Raw genomic sequence first — 27,031 nt, forward strand, 5'->3', positions numbered from 1 at the left:
CCTGACTCCCTTACTCACTGTGCAAGCATGAATTAACCAGGAATGTTCGAGAATTATGCCTGAATAATTCATGAACCTGAATTAATCATGTATTTTCATGAATTATTCATGAATAACTCATGGAAATGCAAGGTTTATTCATGCTCCAAAAAACCCAAGGCTTTTTCCTCTCCTTTTCTGCTCACTCTTCGTGTAAGAAACAGACTGACAGAGGCTAAAGAAAGAAGGGGGGGGGGAATATTTGTTTTACAGTGTGGGGCTCCTTATCCAGACAACAGAAACCTGGCAAGGACTTGTGGTGAGGGGACACACACACAAGGCAAAAGAATTTTACGATCACCTTCTCTTCTGCAGCAGGCAGCTGAGAGCTGGATAGACAGGAGACATTTTGCAAGACTCTGCAACTGAAGCAGTGCTAACCAGGCAAGGACTGAGATCTATTGTTATCAGGATTTGATCTCTCTCTCTCTTTCTCTCTCTCTCTTGCTCTTTCTCTTTGTCTATGTGGATTGTTCATTTAGTTGTATTCTTTAAAATGAAATAAAAATTAGGAGAGCAAGTGGGGCTGGAGGGGACAAGAGCCGCTTCTGAAGATTAGTGAAAAGGAAAACATCTTTTAAAAGTTCCTTTTCAGGCTGGAGTTGTTAGTTGCTTGGATCATTAGCTGCGGTAAAACAGATCTGGAAACCTATTTGTTAATTTAAGGGATGGTGAAGTCACAGCTGTGCATTCATCCCAACCGGTAGCTTAGTCTCTTTGTAACCTTTTGTGGTCTAAAGAGCAGGGTTATCTGCAGCCTAGTGCTGTAAAGCTCTAAGGCTGTACAGCGATAGCAGACCGGGGCTTGGAGACAAGCCAATTAACACAAGATAAAATATTATACCATATTAAAAACTCATTGACACGGCCTAGCCGAGGGAGTGGAATTGGAACGAATCAGGGGCTAGTATTTACTAGAAGGGCAGCTATTGTACATAAGACTCGGAAAGTTAGTTGCTTTTGCAAGCAAACTCCTTTTGAGAATGGGTGGAAGATGAAACAATTCTCCAAGAAGAAAAGGAGGACTTGTGGCACCTTAGAGACCTTAAGTGATCACTCTGGTTACAGTCTGTATGGTAACACCCATTGTTTCATGTTCTCTATGTATATAAATCTCCCCACTGTATTTTCTACTGTATGCATCCGATGAAGTGAGCTGTCGCTCCCGAAAGCTTATGCTCAAATAAATGAGTTAGTCTCTAAGGTGCCACAAGTCCTCCTGTTCTTTTTGCGAATACAGACTAACACGGCTGCTACTCTGAATTCTCCAAGAATGATTCAGCGCCCAGAGTGAATGGGATCAATGTGGATGGGGCAGGAAACACCAAGCCTTTAATCGGGGGAGGGTGGTGGTGGTCATGAAACCAGAGGAAACCAGTTTGGATTGGGTGAGGTCTGACCTATGCATTTTGTTTGCTCCCTTCTCCCTCTTGTTCTGTGCTGTAACAAGTCTTTGCTCCCGTGTGTAAATGCTCTGGGTTATCCTCTGTCTCCAATAAACCTGTCTGGTGTCTGCCATAGATTTTTACCACCAGACAGTGGGGCTTACCTTCCTCCCCTTGTGCTCCTGTTCAAACAAATGGGTGTGTTTCTGGAGGACAGTACTGCTGAGTGTCATTGAGGCCATCAGAATCTTTGTGAGCTTGTTAAAGGCTTCCTATATCCAGGGACCATGCAATGCAATAATGCCTGGAACAAAAACAGCCCAACTTTCCATTTCAGGGCGTAACCCAGACTCCCCCACCGTTCCATTTTTCTGTGTGATCAGAGTCACCAGCAGGGCCTTGGGCTCCCCTCGTGTTTCCCGTATTGTTCTGTAAGCTCCCATTTGGAGGATGTCCACAGGCCAGCGGTGCAACGCCACTGCTTCAGCTCTGTACATGCTCCTCCCCTTGTGCCAGTTACTCCTGGGGCACCTATTGTGTTGCAGCGATCCAAGCCAGAGTACCAGGCACCACGGTGAAATGCCGTTAATAATTCTAATACTGGAGAGGAAGGATGACCTTGAGGTTAAGGAGCTGAACTGGCCCTCAGGACGTCTGGCTTCAAATCCCAGCTCCACCATACATTCCTGTGTGACCACTGGCAAGTCACTTAATCTCTCTTTGGTTCACATTCTCATCTTTTAAATCATATAATCATTGAAGTGTAGGACTGGAAGGGACCTCAATAGTTCATCTAGTCCAGCCCCCTGCACTCAAGGCAGGACTATGCAACAACTAGACCATTTCTGACAGGTGTTTGTCTAACTGGTTCTTAAATACCTCCCATGGAGATTCCACAACCTCACTGGACAGTTTGTTCAAGTTGTCCAACCTAAACCTCCCTTGCTGCAATGTAAGCCCATTGCTTCTTGTCCTATCCTCGGAGGTTAACAAGAATAATTTTCACCCTCCTCTTTGTAACCTGTTATGTACTGGCAAAGTGTTATCATGTCTCCCTTCAGTCTTCTCTTCTCCAGACTAACAAGCCAGTTTTTTCAATCTTTCCTCATAGGTCATGATTTCTAGACCTTTAATCATTTTTGTTGCTCTCCTCTGGACTTACTCCAATTTGTCCACATCTTTCCTGAAATGTGGCACCCAGAACTGGACACAATATTCCAGTTGAGGCCTAATCAGCGTGGAGTAGAGCGTGTCTTGCTTTCAACACTCCTGCTAATACATCCCAGAAGGATGTTTGCTTTTTTTGCAACAGCGTTATACTGTTGACTCACATTTAGCTTGTGATCCACTATGACCCCCAGATCCCTTTCCACAGTACTCCTTCCTAGGCAGTCATTTCCCATTTTTATGTGTGCAGTTGATTGTTCCTTCCTAAGTGGAGTACTTTGCAGATTGTCCTCTTTGTCTGCCCTGTCAGTTTTGTTTGTAAGCTCTTCAGAGCAGGACTGACTCATGTTAGGTGTTTGTACAGCTCCTAACACAATGGGACCCTGATTCAGGCCTCTAGGTGCTACTGTAATACAAATAATAATAACAATGGATGTCCACTTACACTGGAAACTAACTTGTGCAGTTCCAGTTGTAAAGGAAAGACTACATAACATTTTAACAGGGAGTATTCTAAGCAAATTTAAGAGAAAACAGTCACCCGTTTTAAATAGAGTAGAATGACTTTGAGGTTCTAGTCCATGAAGTGTGTGGTCCTTTGGCAGAAAGAAGTTTAGCACAATTCCTGCTGTGTGCACAGATGACAGAATTTGCAAGCTAAAGAAGAGCATGGAGCGATGGTTTTGGGCCTATAAATTCTCTCATCGGCAGGCAAGTTTTAACGTGACCAACACTTTCCACTCTGCCTGTGGAGGAGTTCATACAGAGTTGGCTTTCTTTGTGGAAAAGCCACACCCACATTTTCTCCAGCGTGCTTAAAAAGAGATCAAGTCGTGCAATAATACTAGTATTCCTATAGAGAGTCTTTCATTCATGCATCTTAAAGCACTTTACAATGGAGGGCAGTGTCATTATTCCTATTTGACCGATGGGGAAACTGAGGTACAGAGATCGGAAGGACTTATTCAAGCTCATCCAGCAGGCCAGTGATCGAATAGAACTCAAATCTCCTGTCTCCTAGTTCATGGCTAGCCACTGGGCCACATGGTCTTTTCACTGACCACCTAGCCTGGCTGGTCACAAGAGAACTTCTTTCAAAGTAACTTTTGATTTTTGGAAGAGGGTGGTGCGTGGCTTGGGCTGTCTGTGCCCAAAGTGTGCTGAGTGCTGGGTAGGGGGACTGGGCGCTTTCCATGCAGTGCTGTCACCGCCTGTGCAAATGACCAGTGACATGTCCGAATTTTCCTTTGCAGTTGTCATGAGAGCGGATACGCCACCCGGGCATGCAAACCAGGCACACAAAAGTGCATGCACTTTCCTGAAATTCTGGGTTTGAAGGAATTAATTGGCTCCCCCCCCCCAAAGAACTTAGCTTTCAAATGTTGTTTGCAGTATGGCTGTCACTCGGCTGGGGTAGAACATGCCTTCAGACCATAATATTCTCATTCCTAGGTTATTTTGGTTTAGTCCGAACGGTCTATTGGTTTTGTGCTGCCTTTCAAGTACAGTGGGTCTGAGTCTCAGCAGATGGGAAATTGCCATGATTCCATTGAAGTCTGATGCTGTATAAAATTCTCTGCATTGACAAATAGCTCTCACCGCTCCGGCCAGCCCTGGATGGCTTGAGACGATATAGGTCATTGTTGGAACTGCAGTTTCTCTTTTAAAAAAATACCAAACAACAACAATGACATCCCCGCAGGCCTGTACCTGTAGTCCCCTCAATGAGCAATCTCCAGGAGAAAACTGGAAGAGTTCAGTACAAACGACGCCGAGAATCAGGGGAACAGCAGAAAGGAGGGAAGGGAATTTGTTGCAGGGGCAAGTGTTCCACGTGCTACTCTCATTGTCAATACAAATTCCCAGGTAGGGTTTGTTTCTGTGCTGCTCCTGATCACAGCGGGCAGCGTTTTGGCATGCTTCTGTACTGCAAGGTGATCCCAGCATTGCCAGATTACAAATACCAGTGCAAAAACGATCTGCTGTCAGGAACTGGAGAGTGGTTACAGACACTCTGGCCTGGTTATTTTTGTAATTCTAGTGATTTGTAGGCATTATCAGAGCACTCACCACTACAGCAGCTGAGCTCCCAGTTAACCTGATTATTTCCAGGACAACCATGCTGTTAGCATTATTTTTGCCCTGAAGCAAGTCCTTGAATAGATGTACAATATTTGAATTTACTCCTTTTAATGAACGACCATAAGCTGCTGATAAACACGCCGCATTCATCAGACATTAAAAAGACATCATAATAACACTGTAAGCAAGCACTTCACTGAGGCTAAACACACTATTCACAGTGAATAATAGACAAGACTTTCAAAGATGGGTGTACCTAAATCTGAAATTAGGCACCCAAATGAGAGGCCTGATCTCCAAAAGTTCTAGGCAATCAGCAGTTTCCTCTGCATCCCTAATAATTAAAGTGGGTGTGCTCTGGAACATAGGTGAAATACCCCTGGCATGGATTCTTGTTCCTTATCTTCTCTTCTAGGTGGTGCTGGTCCAAATGGCTGCCAAGCTTTATGTTCTAATCAGCTGGCCAGACGGCAGCCGTGTGATCAACATCGAAAACATCAAAGAACCCCGAAAGCCATTTCATCTGTATGCGGTGGGTGAGCAGGTGCTAGCCCGCTGCCCTGGCTTCAGTGGTCTGTATTGGGGGGTCGTGGAAGGCATAAGCGGTAAGTGATCATTATCCATCCTAGACTTATGCCTCTTGGGAGCAGCCTCTAGAAACAAGTGAAATGAACATTGAAAACCCTTTTCTTCCAACAGAGCATAAAGATATCTTAGAGAAAAGGCTGCAGGAAAATAGACAACTCTTTGAGAAGCTAAGTAAGTGTGGGGTTTTGCACAGGAGGATTAATATTCAGCAGGCAGTGTATTTCTGGAGGAAAGTAATTCAATATAGTAACCTTATACCCCGGTGCATTTTTCTTTAATGGATGGATCATAAATATATCCTTATCCCATGCCTAATGAACCATCCGACAGCGTCCATGTGGCAAGGACTGAGAACACTGCTGTGGGCAGTAGGGCTCTAGCGGTGTAATGTTGCAATATATGTCATTGTGGTATTGCCATTTACCATACATGCCCCATGTTGCTTTCAGAAGAAGAACCAGCAGTGCACAGTGGGCTGCCATCCCAAACTAAAAAATCAAGGAAGACTTTTCCAAAATGGATGCCAGGAAGCTCCTTTCGCAAATACAACGATGACAGGAGCGTCTACGTCAAACCGCTGGTCAGGGATGAAGACGCAGGGCTCGAGAATGATGCTGCCGTCTCTTCTGTCTTAAAGGAGAGGCGCATCCTGACTAGCACGACTAGATCCCACTGCACCATGTCAGCACCTTATCACTCTTCCACGGCCTTCAAATCACCATCTCCGTTCTTGACCCTGGCTGTGCCTGGCACATCCCAGAATGAAGAAGCAAGGCCTGGTACAGCTACCAGAGGTAAACCAGCTGGGATTATTGTCTGTGAATGAGTCGAATGTTTTATTTTATTCCACGCTTGGCTATTTTTAACTTTTAATGTTGGTGTTAGTGAAAAGTGTCAGAGGGGCTCTGAATTCCTGTTTCTCTGCAGTGTGGGCTGCAGACCAATGCACATGTATTTTCCCTGGGAGTGAGAACTGTAATGGTGAGAGTTGAGTTCTTTCCATCCTTGGTGTCTGTTCTCCAGTGGGGCTGCTCACCAAGGTGACAACTCTGTGGTAGTGGCTTTTGTGTGATCCAAAGCACGCTGAGATCACCAGCTCTTTTCTCATATGCTCACAATTCTTTCCACACAAGCCAGTGAAGCACACTCCTAATATAATTTATTTGTTTAATTAATTGTAAAGTACCCAAAAGTGTGCTGACCTGAACATCTGACCTGTTTCAGGTTTACCTATCAATTCATCCATATACACATACTAAAACTCCCTGAAAGTAACCATCTTGTTTTCTGTGTGTTTGCCATTTGTGCAAATGACTACACTAGTGTCCATAGACTTTTTCACCTTCATGATCCATGTTCCCCTCGTCCAGTTTCTTCACTGATGGCACTGTGCCTTGCTAAGGATATTGTGGTTGAATTACAACTATATATTGTGATGAAGGTTTTTCTTTCTGCCTGTAACAAAACTCCAACAGTTCAAGCCAAAGACAGCATGTTTGAGCCATGCTGTTGGGAACATCATGCTGTTGGGAACTTGGGAACATCAAACAGAAGTACTTAGATGAACATGCTCTGGAGACCAAGGTATCCAGGTGATGACAATTTCACATCTGTCTTTTGCTTCCTGCTCCGACCCTCTTTCTAGAGTACATCACCCTGACAATGAAAAGGAAGTCAGATGGCATTCTAGCTAAGTGTCAGCAGCACATCCATACCAACAGGTAATATTCCCATAAGCCGTAAGGACAATGAAGGTTTCAAAGTGCCTCTCATAGTCTCCACTTCTGGTTCACTAGCTGTGGTTCCATTTCCTGATGCTGCTTGCTTCATATAGATTGGTTTGTCCTGCCTTGTTGACACAACTTTGAGGACAAAGGGGAGTTCCAGGGGATCTGGGGCAATTGAGGAGAGCTGCCTATTCCGACCACAAAGGATCCATGAAGGACAAAGTCGAAATTGAGGCAGCTCTTCCTGCCCTCCACATAGAGCCAGAAACTGCCCTCAGTTATACCAGTGTAAATCCAGAATAACTCAGTTGAAGTCATAGTTAGGGCCTGAATTTCCACTGCCCTGTCCCTTATGTAATCATTTAAGTGTGAACCAAACCATGAATGGCAGTATTCTGTATTACAAGATATCTACCTCGTTTACTTGGGATGCCACATGATATTGGAGTTGGCTGGGTTTTCACAAAATGCTGTGTTGTACACTTTAGACCACAGAGCACTTACGAAATAAATATGAACCATCTTCCATTGCTTGTTGGTCTGTTTGTTTTTTTCTAGCTGTGATGAACCAAAGACTGAAGGTTCCCCAGAAACAGATGATTTTGAGGTAGTTCAGAAAGATTTTGGCCCTGGTGAAATGGAAAGGTAATTAATGAAAAGTGAAGGTGCAGGTCTGCTCTTCCCAGCCCAGTTTTTCAGACTCAGGTAGCTTGGGTATTCAGTGGGCAATGCACGCTGAACTGACATGTCACACCCATTGCTAGCTGAAGGAGAATGGCGCTTTGTGACAGGCATGCATGTTATATGCTTTATTTTATTTTCTAGGACCGAGAAGATTGAGCAACTGGAGAGAATCATAGTAGATCTTCACCAAGAGATTCTCTCCCTGAAACGGAAGGTGCAGCGGCTGGAATCACTGTCCTTTCAGGAAGAACCCCACAGGCAGCAATGCGAGGTGGTGGAACTCTTTAATGGATACACGAAAGAGCAGCTGAAAGAGGCCATCCGATTCGACCAGAAAATCAGCACTGCCTGCAAAACACTACTCTACAAGCTGTTCACGTCCGACTATATACAGAGCCACTCCATCACAGGAAGGAGAGGGAACACCTTTCGGGAGGCTAAGCCCATGATGGATGAGCGGTGCATCAAAATCATTAGGGTGTTACTGAAGCAGAAGTTTGGGGACCACCTGAGTGACACAGTAATCACTGAGAAAATCCAAAATGTGCAGAAAGCACTCAGGCAGAAATTTAAGACCGAATGTCTCTGAGCAGCATGTGATTCGATATCTCATTTCCTGGGCAGTGCCAGAAACTAGAATACAATGCATTGAGCAGCCTTTCCAAAAAGTTGCTTTACCTTTGTTGTTTTGCTGATTCAGCCCCTGGATTAGTTGTGAAAGCTTTTGGTGAAATATCTGCTAGAAACAACACAAAATATCTGTGGCTAAGAGTCTGTCGGCATGCACACAGTGGGAGATTTTCACCCAGAATTTTCCAAGTCTGACGTCATTTTACAAACCCCAGTTTCGCAAATCATGCAAAGGAGTCAATGTTTTTGTTCCATTTATAATGGACAACTTTGGGGTGGGAGGGGGGAAGACTTGGAGATTTCAATTAAAGAAGCCCCCAGAAATTTGAATGGGTAATCAAATCTGATTCCAACTATTCATAACACCTTGGGTCTGAAAAGTGATGCTGAAAATCTCACAAGAAGTAGGTTTTAAACACCCAAACTTTAGGATGCTTGTTCCAGACTGACATGGTCAGCCTTCTGCAGTTCCTCCTGTCAGACAGCTAGTATTTCAGATCCAGCTCAAATGAAGCTATAACCTATTTGCAGACTCACAGACACCAACTTTAACCTTTTCACTAGCCCCTATTTCCTCACTTCCTCTTGGGTTACTGCAGTGGTAAATAAGGTGGAGAGGGAAGGGTCAGAGGGACGCAAGCCACCACTCACTGAAAGGGCATGGTGAGACACTTTCCACTTATCTCTCTCGTAACACGCAAGGCAGTAAGATGTAGATGCCACATACAGCCTTGTAGAGGGTTAGAACCAAAAATGTCACCTCTCGGGGCAATGAGTGTAACCTGAATAAAAGCAATACATGTGAATTGCACATGGAACTTAAAGGGCTCTGGGCCCACCTGATCCTCACATGGGAATTGCATCCCTTTCCTCATTCAAACTTGCTTCTCTCCTCTCAGCTGCAGCCCTCAGCTTCTGCCAAGGATAGAACAAAATGAATCCCTTTGATGCCAGATGAGTGTGTCTGAGAATTTCCTCTGATGACAGAATGAGAGAGCTCCATAAAACATTAACAGAAGGAAATGATAGCTAGTGGGGTTTTTGTTGTGGTGGTTGCTTGCTTTTATTTTTAATGTTCCTAATGCAGCTGTGTGGAAGAAGTGGTTAAAATTCATCCGAACTATCACAAATCTACCCAACAATAAAAGCTCAAAGCTGCTCGCTCACCCACTTAAATTACTCTTTTTCTTTTGATCTTTCAGAAAACAGATTTTTCTACTCAGATATTGAACAATTCAGCAGCAACAGTGTAAGAGGGAGAGAAACTTGGCTCTCTATAGCTGTCCTCTCCTTTAGGAGTCAAAAACATTACAAACACAGTCACTATTATTATTATTTTATTATTTATTTCAATTACCATAGCGCTTGGGAACCCTAGTCATGGACCAGAACCCCACTGTACTATGTATAAGCACAGAAAAAAAGGCAGGCCCTGCCTCAAGGAGCTTACAGTCAAAGTCCCCATAAAAGAATAAAACAACTCCCCAGCATAGGGATGTCCAGCAGCAGAGCTGTCCAGAGAACAGAAATTCCAGTTCACAGAAGATTTGGAAAGTTCAACATTTGTTTTCATTCCAATGAGCAACGAAACCCAAAATTCTCCATGAAAGAAAATTTTGAAAAAAAAAAAAACATTTTATCTCAACAATAATCTATAATGTAATACAAAATAAAAAATTCTGAAGCCAAAAATCATTTTGAAAGGAAAAATCAAAACTGTCCCTTTTCAGAACTTTTTCTTCCTGATATTTTTCTCCAAAATGAAACTTTGGCAAAACCGACAGGATTTCGCAAAATATTTCCATGTAATTGAAACTGAATTTCTCAAAGGAAAATGGTTTTGTCACAGTTTTTCAGACCAGCTTTACCCAGCAATATTTGGCAGTAACACCTGATTGCTGGAGCTACGTTGAATAGTCTAGTCAGTAACAGAGGAGGTTCTATCACCTCGTCCAACGCAGCCATCTCTGCACAACACCATACATTAAAAATACATTATTAGAGCTTGTCTATTCTTTGTGTAGATCTCATCCTCAGCATCAAATGAATTTGTTCTTATTATCAATGACAAGACCTATGCAATTAGGGACAAATGTTCTGCCAGTTTCCAAAAATATGTCCACAAAAGGTCAAATTGGTTAGTCTGAGTCATCCCTCTACAATGGTTTAGAACATGGAGCTCGCTCATAAACCAGGGCTCCATTTCAGAGTGGTTCAGTTTCCTGATAGAGGCTTTGCTTTTGGTTGACATCACTGTTCTGTGAAAAGTCCCAAGAAATTTTTCATGATAATTGATCAGGGCGAAGATTTTGAAAGGCACAGATGGGAGATGGGAGGCTCAACTGCCCTTGTGCCTTTGAAAACTTTCCCCCAGGATGTCACTTAGAAGTTTCCTCAGAAAGATGGTGTCTTCAGCAACACAGTGTCTCTTAACACTTTCGTGATCGGTAGTAATGATTCAAGTAGAAAAGTGCTGCCATGTTGGTGACCAGCACCACCTCCTAGTCAATTGGGCTTTTCTCCACAGTATTCCACGAATGGTCTATCTTAGCCCTAGAAGCTTACTTACCCGGAGCTTATCAGACCATGTGCCAAGGTGCAGCCTTGAAAGCCAGGCAGCAAATATTGTTTATGGAAATACTTTTTCTTTCCTCCCATACTGAGCCCCTTATCCTGATTAATGAGGGGGTGATGCAGAACCAGAGCACGTTGTTAATTTTTTTTTAAAGGACATGTTTCTAGCCACCAAAGGCCCCTGTAACAAGTTAATCCCAATCTGCTTCAGGGGAAACAGATGTGCTGTGTGACCTTTCAGCGCAAAAGGTCACGCGGCCGATTCCTTTGAGGTAAACTTCGTGTCTGATATGTTCCCTGATGGTCAGCAAACACGCGCAGAAAATGGCAGCCATTTCAGCCTCCTCCCGCCTATGCACAGCCCACCAAGTCACTCATGAGAGAATGTTCAAATGGTTCCCTATCAGCAAATAAAAGGTGTCCTTATTCGCTCTCACTCCTTTGAGAAACGGCTCCTGCGGCAGAGCGGAGAAGGAAGACACAAGTGGCATTTAGTTAAGTGCCAGTTCATTTGGAGGGTATTCTCAAAGGCATTCAGGATTGCTGAGATAATTGGACACACTCACAGACAGGTGAGCCTACAGGATGAGAGCAGCAGACGATGAAAACTGCAGTTATCTCACCAAAGGTCACTCCGGCAGCTTGATACCTTGTCAGAGACCGTCACGTCACGCCGAGTGGCGTCATCTTTTAGTGCTCCCAGGGTTGGAGGAATAGAGGAGGAGGCTGTATGTCAGAGCTACTTCAAGGAGGGATGTTCAAAGCCTTCCAAAGCCTACGTCCCTCCCCACTTCTCAAAAGCCCTCAACTGAATTATGTTCACCTTCCACTTTAACAGCAACATCAGAGTTAAAGTGAGTGTCTGGACGGGACTTTTGCTAATACACGGAATACTTTAATCCATAATCTCAGATAAGACATAACTACTTAACAGGGCTCTTAGTGACTCTGGGTTCAGAAAAGTTAGAATTGTAGTGAAAGAGAAAGGCCAAACGCGGAATGGATTTAGGGGAGTTTTGTCATTCAGTCAAAAGCAAGGAGGTACAGGCCCTTCCTTCTCATTAGGACTGGGAGAAATTATTGGCCAAAACTTTTTCAGTGAAAAATGCAGATTTGGATTGACCAAACCAAAGTGCTTCAATTGGGGGCGGGGGAATCTGAAAAAATCCAAACATTTCATTTTGACATTTTTTCAATGAAATGTTTCATACTTCCGCTTTTAAATGATTTTTTTTAAATGTCCTTCAATTTTATTTAAAAGTTTTTTGAAAAGATCAAAATGGAAACAAAATATTTTTGACCCCAAATCAATTTTTTCTTTACTTTTCAGTTCGCTGAAGCATTTGGAAAATTTTTTATTACGGCTGAGCTGGCAACAGTTCTGCACACAGTTCTACTCCTCGTGCAACCTCCAGAATTAAACCGATACCTCAGAATCTTGATCTTCCTCCTCCCTTAGAGAAACCATGAGACAAATCCAAAGGTCATTGTCTTCAAACCAGTTCAGACTGAAATGTGGGGTAATTGTCAGTTAACTATGAGCCTTGTGGGAAATTACGTTCTCATGCTTGCTAAAGTTCAGATTCCAGCTGTGAAACACTGAAGTGGATATGATTAGAATGCCCTGGTGTTCAGGAACTGGGACCCTGTGGCATTTTTTGGATGATAAGACACTTTCTGACAATTACCAGGACTCTTGACCGTTTTGATGCATCATTTCTCTGCAGATTTTTTTTCCCTTTCATGCCTCCCTTCCCCTTGTCTTCCCCTGGGCCAGCAAGTTGGCCTCTGGAAAAGAACGGGCACAGATTGGACAGCAAGTTCTAGCAAGAGGGGCTGCCAAAGGAGAGAGGTGTCTTTGAATACATTGGACAACCCTCTCATCTGCCTATGAGCAGCTGTTCAAATAAGAAAAAGGCAAGTGGCCTGGTGATCAGCGCTGATTTAATGCTGTATGTCCTTTTTCATCTTTATTTAAGCATTTGAATATGTTATAATGTTAGATTTAGGTTTAAGTTTCATTGTAATACTTTTGGGGGGGAGGGGGGTTGTGCGTTGGCCTAAGGCTAAATTGCCATTCATAAACATTGCTTTGCTTCTCACCTACCAGCTTAGAAAATCTAATTTATATAAGCATGATCTCTGAAACGGGGACTAACTAATAGCCGGGAGGGATTTTAGGTCACAGTAATGCTATTAGTTAGATACAATCTCTGGAACAGCAATCAGAGCCTCTTTCTAGCTGTAATGTTTTTATATGTTTCCGATTTTCAGGAATGGCACAGCATTAGACCGCACTTATTTCTTGTTCAATGCCATTTTTTAAGGCCTGCATGCACAATGGAGAGGAAGCCTAATCTAGGGGCCAGCACACTGGACTCAGGGTCCAGAAACCTGGGTTCTCTTCCCAGCTCTGCCACTCACCTACTGTGAGACCTTGGGTGAGTCACTGCCTCTCGCTATGTCTCTGCTTCGGATCCCATCCCTTTGTCTGTTTACAATGTGACCTCTCTGGGGCAGCGACTGTCTATTACTGTTCCTTTGTCCAGCCCCAGAACAATGGGGCCCTGATTCCTGATCTCCAGGTGCTACCATAATAGAAATAATAATAATATAATAACCCAGTACTCTTTGTTTTTGGAGCAGCAGCCCATGTATTTGTGGTGCTCCGCAAGGCAATCCCAGATGGCCTGCAGAGCTTAGACTATACAGCATCGATCTGTCTTTGAGCCTGGGCATTTTAGTTGTTACAGATTTCAGAGACTCTTTTGACTTAAAGAAAATCAACAAAGCCCAACTACGCTGGTTTGTCTCTTTCCTTGTCGTGTGTTCCTTTGGTGTAAATTCAGCAGTAATCAGACTGGCAGACAGTGCCAAAAGTGACGGCAGAGCAAACACACAGAAGGGCTGGATCACATAACAGATGCAACTTGAAAAGTTAGAACAGTGGGGGCCACTGGCAAGAAGTGAGGGAATTGGTGGTGAGGGGCATAAAGACGCCACATGGGGAGAAATGAAACTTACAAAATAAGAGGGACATACCCAAGCACTAAATCCAGTTTGTTTTAATACTTTCTTCCCAATTTTGTCCATGTGACTCTTTCAGGTAACCAAAACCTGTAGCTGCCGCAGAGAAAATGCAGGTTTAGGACTGGGAGTGGGGATATTCAGGAATGGGTCTCAAGGTCTGAGAGCTCAAGATTTCAGAATAGGAAACAGTCTAAGAATCACAATCACACAGTAACTATGCAAACCCATCAGCATACATACTGGTTTGGAGCGCCCACGGGATTTTCTGTACTCTGTTTAAGGGAGACTATGCTTTGCAACTCTAGGGGCTCATAACAAACATTTATCACTTTGCCTTTCAGCGTTTGTGCTCTTTGAAACCCACGGACCATCGCACATTGCTTTAATGAAATCATTTAAAATGTAGCTTATGCTCTTCCCCAGTTCTTTATCCATTCTATCCAGCCAATGGTATTAGGCTGCTTTTATGCAAATTCCATGAAGCCGATGAATCCTTCTGCTGGTACAAGTTGCTAAAGGCATTTGCACAAACCTCAGCTCTGTCAGAACTAAAGGCACAATAGACAGCTAAAGTTTCTCATGCTGTCAAACAGTAATTCTTTATTTGATGCCTATAACGATTTCTTTGTTTTAATAAATCTGCCTCTCTCATAACAATATAAAATATTCAATATCAATGTAAGAAAGGGAGAAAAATTATATACATACATATATATGTATTACAAATACACACAAATTATATATTGACAATATCTGTTTTTTACCTTCTTGCATTGGTGTTCAAAATGTATATTACATATGTGTGTGTGTGTTGTATTGTCCATATACATACCTGCAATTATATATAATTTCAAATAATTTGTTTCTAAAATCTTTTGTGACTATGCTTTGGCAATACTTATTAATCATGCATACTTTTTTATAAATATTTCTCTGACTATAGTATATAATTATGTTGATAATATCTGTCTATCTATCTACTTCTCTTTCCATCTAGAGAGGGAAGTAGGATTGGGGAAGTTAGCAACTATAATATATACATTATTATAGAACTTAAATTAAATATAGTACCAGCCCTCTGTGTGCAGAACACACTAAGGAAATAAAAGGCACTTTGGCCTTTAATAACATCGGGATATGAATGGTCTGATAATGGCAATATGAATTATATTCACAAACTCAGACACATGCAAAATGAAAAAGAATGAATTCTATTATAGAATGACTGTTATCCTTCCTCTATTCAGCAGCCTATCCCAACATATCATAAAGGCTTTATAACCAGATGGCATGTTTTGATGGAAATTGGAGCTTTGTATGTTTCCTGTGGAAGCAGGAATAGTTGATTAGCATATTGAAAAGCATTTCAAGCACTGTGGGTGAAATTCTGGCCTCACTGAAGTCAATAGAACTTTTGTCATTGACTTCTCTGGAATCAGGATTTCACTCCATAGGTTCTCTGTTTCCTGCTGTAAGGCTGCTGAAGTCAGTAGAAATGCACCAGAGATTAATTTGGTCCCATGGCCCACTTCTGAATTCCTTTTATACTGAGCATTTCCATAGGCCTCAATGGGGATTTGAGGAATGCAGTGAATATAGGGTAGGTCCCAATATATAGAAACAAAAAGAAGTTTAGCATTAGTAGCATAAGAATGAAATCCGGTGTGTATAATGGGAAGAAACCCTGCTGAGTTCAGACTTGATGCATCAAGGTTCTTAAACATGCGCCGAGCTATAAACGTTGATTTCAGTGGAACTTCTCATATGCTTAAAATTAAGCATGTGCTTAAGTGAATTGCTGAATCAGAACCTTATTCAGGTCATCCTAAACAAGAGGCAATAAAATCTTTATAACATCTTTAAACCATCTCTTTATACATTAATTTGAATTCTGTACCTATCCCATTTGATCCATTATGCTGGAGCTAGTCACAACAGCATAGTTAAGGCTGCATGTTATGTGTATGTGTATTAATAACTTTTTCCTAATTTTTCTCTCCTTTGGGGCTCTAATATGGGATGGGAGACACAAATTAATTGGTAACAAGGCATCATTATTTCTTTCTTTCAAAAGTCTCCAATGTTCTTGTATAAACAATGCATCACCAGCAGTGTTTGCACATCTCTTAGCTTGTCTACAGTGTCAGCTCACATTTTGGTCACTTAGGAAACACTTTATTTTCATAATGTTTTATTGGGTAATTTTTTGTTGAGAACTGGGAATTAGCTGCAATAATGAGAGCTGCATGCCTGATTTAATACCTAGGAATTAGCACTCTACATAGCATATTACTGCATGAGGCTTGGTTACTTATTGTTTCTCTTAAAGATAAACAGTATTATTGACTGCTGTTACTTATGCAGTAAAAGAGAGGATGTCAGATATACAAGAGAAGAGACTACAGCAGGATAGAGGGAATAGAGCTATGGGTTATAGTTAGGATTCACTATTATACTATCCAAGAGCTAGGTTTTGATAATAAATAATAATTAATAGTAGTATCATGCCGAAAGGCACCTCACAGACCATATAGTTAGATAAGTTCCCACTGCCCCCCATTAGTTTACTATCTACATATTGCAGTTCTAAAAATTATCCTGTAAATGAAAGAATCAATCATTTCTGATGCACAAAGATACAGGTAAGATCATAGAACTCTTTGGGCAAGCTTCATACCAGGTATAACTCCAATGACTTCACTGGAGATAAATTTGACTAATTGTCCATTATGGCTTAATCAGGATTTGAACCTCCATCTTCAGTGGGAAGTGAGCATATTATCACAAAGCAGTGGCCCTTTTTTATATAAAGAACAAATTGTCCCTTTAAAATACTGTACATTGGAAGAGGTAAGGCACTCATTGAGCCTGCACTCTTGCGCTGGCATGTTCTCACACCAGAAGGGCAGGAACAGTTGGAAGCAGAAGCACGAGAAACCCATTTCCACCACTCTTCCCTTCCACTCAAATTTCATCTCAGTGTAGCAGCACATTTACACCCAAATACCATGCTTAGCAACAGGTCCCTGAACAGCATGTTGTGGGGATTACTTCCCTTCCAATGGAGGTGATCAGAGATTTGCAGAGATCTATTTTTCTTGATCCTGGAGTTTTCTCCAACCTCACAAATCATGATCTACTGTGTACAGAAATGGTGCTGTCTCAGTGTTTGAATATGCTTTTAATGAAGTGCTATGGAATGGAGAAGTCTTGTTAATCCTGATCAGCAGGGGCTCTATCCAATGCTCACTGAAGTCATTAAACCCACTGACTTTAACAGGCATTGGACCAATAATTGAAAGGCCTAAATTTCCACTGTTAACCATCTTATCTCGTAGCTTTTAACATTTCTGTGAGTGGTTCAAAGGTGCTGCTTTATAACCACCATGCTATAGAAACCCCCTTCAAGAACTAGAAGCCCGTTTCATTTCTTGAAAGGTCAATAGAGCAACTAACTTGAAAACATCCACCAAGAGATCTTGCAAAAACTTTCCTCGGAAATGAATCTTTTTCATTCTTCTCCTGAGCACAACAAAAGGAGAAGTATTGCAGGCTTATTTCTCACTGCTCGCTGTCCATTTGCACTTACCATTTCCTCATTCCCTCTCGAATGAAGCCAAAGGGGTGTTGGAGCTACTGCCTTTCACTCCAGCTCCTCAGTGCTGTTTCCTCTGTTGACTTGGCTGTCAGCTGAAGACACAAATGTCATTATCGTCTAAGGAGACCCCTGGCTTTTAGGGGGAAACAATAACTAAATCATTTTACTGGGACTTGTTTTGAAAGAAGAACTTTTACAGCAAGTAGGGCTGGCTCTTAAACCCATTAATTCATACTTTCATAATACACACTGCTTGGGTTAAGAGCATCTCTTTTCTGGGAAGAAAACTTCCCAGTGAGAACCAGGAACAGCAGGGAATTAAGTAGCACCAGTTTCTGATTTCTGAGGCAGGCTCCAAAGGCTCGGGTTTTATCGTATGCTCTTTGGGGCACTACCTGTGTGTAAAAGCTTTTAGGGCCAGATTTACAAACGTATTTAGATGTCTTAAAATTCAGACAGGCACCTGGTGGGATTTTCAGATGCCCCAAAGCAGGTTACGCACCTAACTCTCATTGATGGCAATGGTCCCTAGTGCAGTTTTGGACACCATGCAGTTAAATAATTAAATAATAACAACAGTCATTAGTATTCTGCTGCAGATCCTGGCTGTCTGATTTGCCCGTTGTTTTTTTCGGGATGGCATTGGTCAGAGCTTCCCTCAGACCCCCTGCTTGCAACATAAATACTGTAACTGGTTGGCTGGCTATGAAAATAGAAGGAGGAATAATTTACTACTCATGCCCCCTGTTCATCCAGGAACAGTGTTAAATGCAGCATGCATCTCAAAAGATTCAGTAGCGGTCAGAGAGCTGAAACCTCATGCTGGTTTCAGATCTATCATCTATCTGGGGGCCTGTCTGCATGGCCCCACAGTTTGGTCTATGGCAGTGTAAATGGCAGCACACACTAGCTGAAACAGGACACATTAATGTAAACTAGGTGCCTTTTAGTTTGTGCTCACAGGGCCTACATGGAGCAGTTACAGAGCAGCACCCTAGTGCGTGTTGCAATTTACACACCCGTAATCTGAACTGCGGGGCTGTGCAGACATATGCCCTAGGTTTCATCAAGGTTTTACAAGGGTCACTGTGATGGGGTATGTAGGCCCCACCGGGCAGTGGACACTAAAGAGTTAATGAAGAGAACAATCCCTCACTGCAGCTAAATGGCTGGTTAGTGACAGCTGGGATAAAAAGCTGCAACCCAGCCGGAGCAGAGTGGGCACTGGAAAGGCTGAGAGCCGCTGAGGAGCTCCACAGCACCGGATAGGAAAAAGCCAGCCAGCGAGGCCAGTTTCCTGGCAGAAGGATTCAGGGAAAGTTGCCAGACAGCAGATACTTGCAGAAGCCATAGGTCGGAAGCAGCCCTGGGAGGGGGGCAGCAGGAGACCTAAGCACCCCCTCCTTGACTGCCTATAGAGCCCCTGGGCTGGGACCCAGAGGGGAGGGCGGGCCTCCGTCCCCCACCTTGAAGGAGGGCAAAGACTGCCAAAGCCCCAGATTGGGGCTGTTTGTCCTAACTCCGGCTATTGAACTTTATTCCCGGCCCTGTTTTGACTTCCTTTTGTCCCTTCCCTGATGAAGAAGGGACAGGAAGATGACCCCGGGAACAGCGAATGGAGGCCCATCACAGGGCCACTAGGACCTTGGGGTGAGACCCTTTACTGCCCCAAAAGGGCTGACTCAAACAACCCAGCCGGAGGGCTGGAGCCTTAAAGAGACTCCAAGTTCTATAGGCCACCTTGTCCCAAGCAAAGGGAAACTGGGGTCAGACTATTAAACGCTCAGCCACAAGGGGGTGCATTGAAGGATCAGAAGCCCGACTAGGGTCATCCATCATTGTGGTATCTGAGTACCCTGCTCTCTGGAAAACAAACTAAAGGCCAGGTTCTCAGCTGGTATAAATCGGTGTCACTCAGCTGAAGTCAATGAAGCTATGATGATTTACAGCATCAGAGAGTCTGTCCCTGACAGTGCCCACAGTAATAATGGACAGATGAGATGCAAACTCAACATTTTTCATCTGATTTCTAGTACATCACATTGTGTGGCCCTCCTTGGGTACCAGTGAGGGGGAGAGAGGTTTCCCCTTCCACATCCTCCGCCCCTCAAACCGAGGTGGGGCAGTGATTGCTGCTGCTCCTCCAGCCTCCACCAAACACCAAATTGCCCTGGTCTGTTCATTTCCTCTGGGGCACCTGGCATTGGCCACTGTCAGAAGATAGGATACTGGGCTAGATGGACCTTTGGTCTGACCCAGTATAGCCACTCTTATGTTCCTAACAACAAGGAGGGCAACAGACTAAAGGGGGAAACACCCCTTCTTACCTCCTAGGAACCTCCTGACTCCCACTGGCCCGGAATGTGCCCATGCGTCTGGAGAGTCGAGGTGATGGGGGAAGAGGTCAGAGCGTGAGCCAGAAGCGACTGGAAATTACTGCAGCGGTACCTCCTGACGTGTGTCGTCCTGTCAAGACTTGTACCCTGGTGACTCATTGTTTTGGCGAAGACATTGCGACGGGGTGTCAGGAAGTCCCGCTGCAAGTGTTCTGTGGCTCTCTGCTCTGGAGATTCAGTGAGGAAACCGCTCTCAAGGCTGATGGCCCTTAGAGACTATTATTGGGAGCTCTCTTCAGAACTCAGACCATTCTCATTAGTGCTGGTTGACATATTCCTTGCAGATGCCTGTTTGCTGGTAATCAATCAGAGCTTTGTAAAAGGACTTTTTATGTGCAAGTATTTGCCAAAGAATGTGTATGAGCAACTTTCAGCCTATAGGGTGTTAGAGACAGTGTCTCTTTGCCGTTTGTTATTCCAGGGGTGGGCTTAGTCACCTAAGGCACACGGTATTGTTTCTATTCCCAGTTTTGATGACTGAAACTAGAGGGAAAGGAGTGACAGAGAGAGAATAACAAATAATGAATATTCTTGTTTGCAGACAAATACAGGTGTTTTTGTGTAAAACCGAATCATTCACTAGACAGCCTGTGAAGGAAAGCCTGTGCTCAGAAATGCTCGTGAACAGCAAAGAAGAGATCTAGATATGGCCAGGCTGAACCAACCATTCAGAATTGGAACACAATGTTCATGTGCATGATTTTTGCAGTATTTGAGCAGCTCTAATTCTCATATGATCTGATCCAAAGCTTAGTGAAGTCAATGGGCCTCTCTCTCTCTCTCTCTCTCTCTCTCTCTCTCTCCACTCTGCCTGTCTTAGCTATTTCCTAAGCCTTAGCTCCACATATTTACGTTCTTTGCACACAGCCAATCAAGCCTAGAACAATGTCTGAGCTCTGGAAACTCTGCATGAGATTTTGAAAAACACTCATCACATTGGGTTGAACGTTGACTTCAGTGTGAGCCCAGTTAGCCCATTGATTTCAGTGGGAGCAAGTTTAGGCTAACAGGGAGCACTTTTTGGAAATCCCACCCTCTGTAGTCAGTATTTTACTTCTTCAGCTACTTGAACTTGCCTGAGTTTGATTCCCACAATGGTAAAGGCAATTCAAAGACAGAGAAGCCACCCACTCCTCCCCCTGCAAAAACCCAAAGGTGCTTGCCTTATAAATGCAGACGAGTACTCCATGACAAATGGCCTGCCAAGCAGGATTAGATGTACATCATGCTGATTTTGGGGGGGGAAAAAGCCATTAATTCTGTTTAGAAAAAGTCATCCCGTGGAGGAGCTTCCAGGTACAAGGAGATTATCCCGACGTTTCCTATTAAAATTCAATGCCTAACAGTGGCAGCTCCCAAGAATTAGCTAGAGAATAACTTATGCTTCACTGTATTGCTTAGTCCTGAGGGCGTGCATGCCAGAAACTTTTAAAGGAACAAATAAAGGAAAGTTCAGCCCTCGACACATGCCCTGTTTGAATCTATGTTGCCTGATTATTAAAAATAAGAAACAGCCCTAGGCTAAGCATGATGTCAGTAGGGAGTGGGAGATCACTATTAGCTCTTCAGCTTCCTACCTCTTTTATGAATAATTACACTGAGAACTTGGTTAGGCTAGAATGGCCAGTTGAAATATACCTGGGGACTGAAAATGGGTTATCTTTCTTCATGCTGAAAACTGGAAGGAAAGAAAGAATTTATGAAGCCCTTGAACTCCCAGTCACCCCACGATAAGCACATACAGGGTCTGGTCCTGCATCATTGAAATCCATAAAAAGAACAGGAGTCCTTGTGCACCTTAGAGACTAACAAATGTATTAGAGCATAAGCTTTCGTGGACTACATCTTCATCAGATGCATAGAATGGAACATATAGTAAGAAGTTATATATATACATACAGAGAAGGTGGAAGTTGCCATTCAAACTGTAAGAGGCTAATTAATTAAGATGAGCTACTGTCAGTAGGAGAAAAAAACTTTTGTAGTGATAATCAAGACGGCCCATTTAGACAGTTGACAAGAAGGTGTGAGGATACTTAACTTCAGGAAATAGATTCAATATGTGTAATGACCCAACCACTCCCAAGTTAATGGTATCTAGTTTGCATATTAATTCAAGCTCAGCAGTTTCTCATTGGAGTCTGGTTTTGAAGCTTTTCTGTTGCAAAATTGCCACCCTTAAGTCTTTTACTGAGTGGCCAGAGAGGTTGAAGTGTTCTCCTATCGGTTTTTGAATGTTCTGATTCCTGATGTCTGATTTGTGTCCATTTATTCTTTTGCGTAGAGACTGTCGGTTTGGCCAATGTACAAGGCAGAGGGGCATTGCTGGCACAGGATGGCATATATCACATTGGTAGATGTGCAGGTGAACGAGCTTCTGATAGTGTGGCTGATGTGATTAGGCCTGAGGATGGTGTCCCCTGAATAGATATGTGGACACAGTTGGCAACGGGGTTTTGTTGCAAGGATAGGTTCTTGGATTAGTGGTTCTGTTGTGTGGTGTGTGGTTGCTGGAGAGTATTTGCTTCAGGTTGGGGGGCTGTCTGTAAGCAAGGACTGGCCTGTCTCCCAAGATCTGTGAGAGTGAGGGATCGTCCTTCAGGATAGGTTGTAGATCCTTGATGATGCGCTGGAGAGGTTTTAGTTGGGGGCTGAAGGTGACGGCTAGTGGTGTTCTGTTATTTTCTTTGTTAGGCCTGTCCTGTAGTAGGTGACTTCTGGGTACTCTTCTGGCTCTGTCAATCTGTTTCTTCACTTCAGCAGGTGGGTACTGTAGTTTTAAGAATGCTTGATAGAGATCTTGTAGGTGTTTGTCTCTGTCTGAGGGGTTGGAGCAAATGTGGTTGTATCGTAGAGCTTGGCTGTAGACAATGGATCGTGTGGTATGTCCTGGATGGAAGCTGGAGGCATGTCGGTAAGTAAAGCAGTCGGTAGGTTTCCGTTATAGGGTGGTGTTTATGTGACCATCGCTTATTAGAACAGTAGTGTCCAGGAAATGGACCGCTTGTGTGGATTGGTCTAGATTGACGTTGATGGTGGGATGGAAATTGTTGAAATCATGGTGGAATTCCTCAAGGGCTTCTTTTCCATGGGTCCGGATGATGAAGAGGTCACCAATGTAGCACAAGTAGAGTAGGCGATTAGGGGTCGAGAGCTGAGGAAGCGTTGTTCTAAATCAGCCATAAAAATGTTGACACACTGTGGGGCCATGCGGGTACCCATGGCAGTGCCGCTGATCTGAACGTATACATTGTCCCCAAATGTGAAATAGTTATGGGTGAGGACAAAGTCACAAAATTCAGCCACCAAGTTTGCCTTGACATTATCGGGAATACTGTTCCTGATGGCTTGTAGTCCATCTTTGTGTGGAATGTTGGTGTGGAGGGCTTCTACATTCATAGTGGCCAGGATGGTGTTTTCTGGAAGATCACCAATGGATTGTAGTTTCCTCAGGAAGTCAGTGGTGTCTCGAAGATAGCTGGGAGTGCTGGTAGCACAGGGCCTGAGGAGAGAGCCCACATAGCCAGACAATCCTGCTGTCAGGGTGCCAATGCCTGAGACGATGGGGCGTCCAGGATTTCCAGGTTTATGGATCTTGGGTAGCAAACAGAATACCCCTGGTCGGGGTTCTAGGCATGTGTCTGCACAGATCTGTTCCTGTGCTTTTTCAGTGAGTTTTGTGATTATTTCCATGTGAGTTTTGCTGATTATCATCAGTCAGTGCACACTCAGGCCTGCAGAACCTCCAAACAATCAGGAGACCCTGCTGAGATTGTTTTTCATTTCATGGATTTTCCACTTGGAAAATATATTGTCAGAAAAATACAGTCTTGATCTTTCCAGATGGCAAAATAAAAGAGCCCCTGTGACATTTCAGCATCAGTCACTCATTTTAAAATCCTCTGGTGGTTAAAAAAATGCCAGTGGGCCAAGTTTGTGGGGTGCGGTTACAGGGGTGTGAATGGCACGAGCTGGGCCCAGTGGACCTTCCTACATTTGCATTTTATCTTCTCCAAATAATCCTGCTGTTCATCCAGTTGAAAACAGAGGTCGTGGCTTTTTTCTGCTTTGCAGTTCTCCTGATTTAGTGACACATACCAAAAAAAAAAAAAAAAAAAATCAGGGAGGTTTCTGCTTCTCTCCCCCCAGCCAGTTGGAGAAGGAGCCGTAGGGGTTTTTTTTCTGTTTTTTTTTTTTTTTTAAGTCTCTGGATCATTTTTAGAGCGAGAAATGAAACCATAGCCACTACTAAAGCCGCAAACGTACATGCTTACTCCACTGTTTGAGTGATTGCAATCCAAAGAACTACAGAATCCACACCAGTGTTTGAATAGCAGTTCTCATGGGCTGGGACAGCACAGTGGACAGCATAGGAAATGGACAGTTTCATCAGAGTAATTTGTTTACATGTTGCATTCCCCGCGTCTGCATCTGTTTGTGTTCTTAATAATTATTATACAGTCCCTAGCGTGTATATAGTGATTTTCATCATTAGATCTCAAAGCTAATGGAGATTGTGAATAGAGCTGGGTGAATTTTTCAACCAAAACTTTTTTCTGTGAAAAAGAAAGATTCAGCAATGCTCAAAGATTTTGTAAATTTGTGTCAATTTCACCAGACTGTTTCCGTCAACCTGCCCAAAACGCAGTTCCAAAAAAAACCCCAAAGTTTTATTTTGACATTTTCTGAATGAAACACTTGGATTTTTTCAATTTGAAATGACTTGTATTTTGAAATTTCCTTTAATTTTTTAAGTAAAAGAAAAAAAGCTTGACATTGAAATGAGATGTTACAGGTAGCAAGATGATAGAGGGGAGGGATAGCTCGGTGGTTTGAGCATTGGCCTGCTAAACCCAGGGTTGTGAGCTCAATCCTTGAGGGGGCCTTTTAGGGATCTGGGGCAAAAATAAGGGACAGTACTTGGTCCTGCTGTGAAGGGAGGGGACTGGACTCGATGACCCTTCAAGGTCTCTTTCAGTTCTATGAGATAGGTATATCTCCATATTATTATATATATACATTCAATCCAAAACAAAGCGGTTCTTGACTTTTCAATTCACCAAACAGATTTTAAAAATTCCTTTTCTGTTTTACCCAAAATAATTTTGAAAAATCAGACTTGCCAGTGAACCAAAAAATCCATTATTCACCCAGTTCTAAGGGTCAGGGATTGTCTTTATCTTTGTACAGAATCCAGCACAATGGTGCCTCTGTCCTCACTGCAGGCTCCTGACTGGAGTATTATTAAATAGTAATAGAAGCAGTAAAGCAATTTCTGCTATGGGATCTTAATAACCTAAAGGGTTAAGGGCTGTGAAGCCAGATCTGATGTCATTTGGCATCGCTCTGTTTAATTCAATAGAGCTATGGCGATTAAAGCTTGTGTCCCTGTGTGTGCCTTGTTTTACCTCTAGCATGTGCGGTCCCAGGGGAATGTACCATCTGCTGTGTACTGTCTGGTAAAAATACCCAGGAATATTTAGCTATTTGTTAATTGAAATCCACCCTGTGTTCTCAGGAAGCAGCTATGTTGGAAGGGAAGACTACTCCTTTAAGGCCACATTCTGCCTAAATTTTGACAAATAGTGCAATGGGAGTGAGATGCCTAAATACCTTGGAAGCCCTGGACCAAAGACTGTACGGTCTAAAGTCAGGGAACACCTGCCCTTGGGGGATCCTTTCTAAACTATATCAAGTCCCCCTGAAAAATGGATGGATCAGTTCCGGTTAGCAAAAACCTGTTATAATTTGCTGAAAGCAAATGACCTTTTTAACTGTTAAAAGAAAAGGAGTACTTGTGGCACCTTAGAGTACATCCGATGAAGTGAGCTGTAACTCACGAAAGCTTACGCTCAAATAAATTTGTTAGTCTCTAAGGTGCCACAAGTACTCCTTTTCTTTTTGCGAATACAGACTAACACGGCTGCTACTCTGAAACCTCTTTTTAACTGTTGTAAATATTAACTCAGGATGACTGATCTCAGCTGTGACATGCACCACCTCAGCGGACAAGAGGGACCAAGTGATCTGGAAATGATTGACTTTCTTCATCTTTTTGTAAGTGTATGCATGGGGGGAGAATGTTATCAGAACTGAGAAATCTACCTTTTGTATATTATTGATTCATAATTGTGACAGTCTGTACCATTATGTTCACCACTTTTACAAGACTATGATAAATTTTGTACAAAGTATGCCTTGTGAGGTATCATTTGAAAAGTCATAATCTGCTGAATATCATTATCCTGTTGAAATATGCATAGCAACAGTATATGTGAAGTTATAAGATTCTACTGTATGATGGTTACTGAAATATGCTGTAATTCTGGGTAACACTCACAAAACAGTTTTTCACAGATAAAGACCCTCTGGCTCCAGCCAGGTGTTAAAGGGCTATCACCTGCTTAAGCAGCTATTCTCAAGAAGTAAACAAGAAATTTACATTTTATCACAGAGATGGTTCAAACCTCCTGTCCACAAGAGACTGCTTGTCATCAGCATCCCAGCTGGGGATAATCGAAGAAGGGAGAGGGGTATAAGAATAAGAGACAGTGGTCTCTAACTCACCTCTCCTCCTCCCATCTCTCTTCTCATGACATCAGTGAATGCCTGAAAGACACTGAACTAAGAGGGAGGGGCCCCAGGCTGAAAGCGGATGCAGCCCGTGAAATTTACTGCAGTGTCTGGTGAGGAAAACCTTCTGTTATTGTTAAGTTAGCCATTAGCTTGCGATTATTTTCTTTTGTAACCAATGCTGACTTTTATGCATCGTCACTTGTACTCACGTAAAATCTACCTTTCTGTCGTTAATAAATGTGTTGTATTGTTTTATCTTAACCGATGAATTCGAGTGTGTGGGAAACTCCATCAGTGATAAGAAGGCTGGTGCAATATCATTTTCCATTGATGAAATGATGGACTTTCTGTGAGCTTGCACTGTTCAGGAGGGTGCTCAGCAGTACCAGACACACATTTCTGGGGAACAAGACTGGGACTAGGGATTTGCTAGTGTTGTGCTGTATGTAATTCATGAGTGGCTGGCCATAGCATTCATGTATTCAGCTGGGAGTGACTTTGAATACTGAAGGCCGTGTGAGTAGGCCAGGAGTGGCAGTTCTGACAGAAAAGCAG

General features: G+C 43.1%; 1 protein-coding gene and 1 long non-coding RNA gene across 2 annotated transcripts in view; both read left to right on the forward strand.

The window, feature by feature from the left end:
- LOC311529612 (uncharacterized protein) overlaps nt 1-9,579 on the forward strand; it is a 53,887-nt gene extending 44,308 nt beyond the window's left edge. Inside the window, exons 2-7 of the mRNA XM_084645692.1 lie at nt 5,089-5,278; nt 5,373-5,432; nt 5,711-6,055; nt 6,907-6,982; nt 7,547-7,633; nt 7,814-9,579. Coding sequence (XP_084501818.1) covers nt 5,104-5,278; nt 5,373-5,432; nt 5,711-6,055; nt 6,907-6,982; nt 7,547-7,633; nt 7,814-8,261 — 1,191 coding nt within the window. The 5' untranslated portion in view covers nt 5,089-5,103 and the 3' untranslated portion in view covers nt 8,262-9,579. The remainder of the gene's footprint in view (nt 1-5,088; nt 5,279-5,372; nt 5,433-5,710; nt 6,056-6,906; nt 6,983-7,546; nt 7,634-7,813) is intronic.
- A 495-nt stretch (nt 9,580-10,074) lies between these two features.
- Nucleotides 10,075-26,675, forward strand: LOC311530080. Its single transcript, XR_014713926.1, has 3 exons — nt 10,075-13,317; nt 25,870-25,957; nt 26,355-26,675. It is a non-coding gene; the product is annotated as an uncharacterized lncRNA (long non-coding RNA).
- Nucleotides 26,676-27,031: the final 356 nt, after the last annotated feature.

The sequence above is a fragment of the Lepidochelys olivacea genome, assembly GCF_965140295.1.
Source record: "Lepidochelys olivacea isolate rLepOli2 genome assembly, chromosome: 13".
Taxonomy (NCBI): domain Eukaryota; kingdom Metazoa; phylum Chordata; order Testudines; family Cheloniidae; genus Lepidochelys; species Lepidochelys olivacea.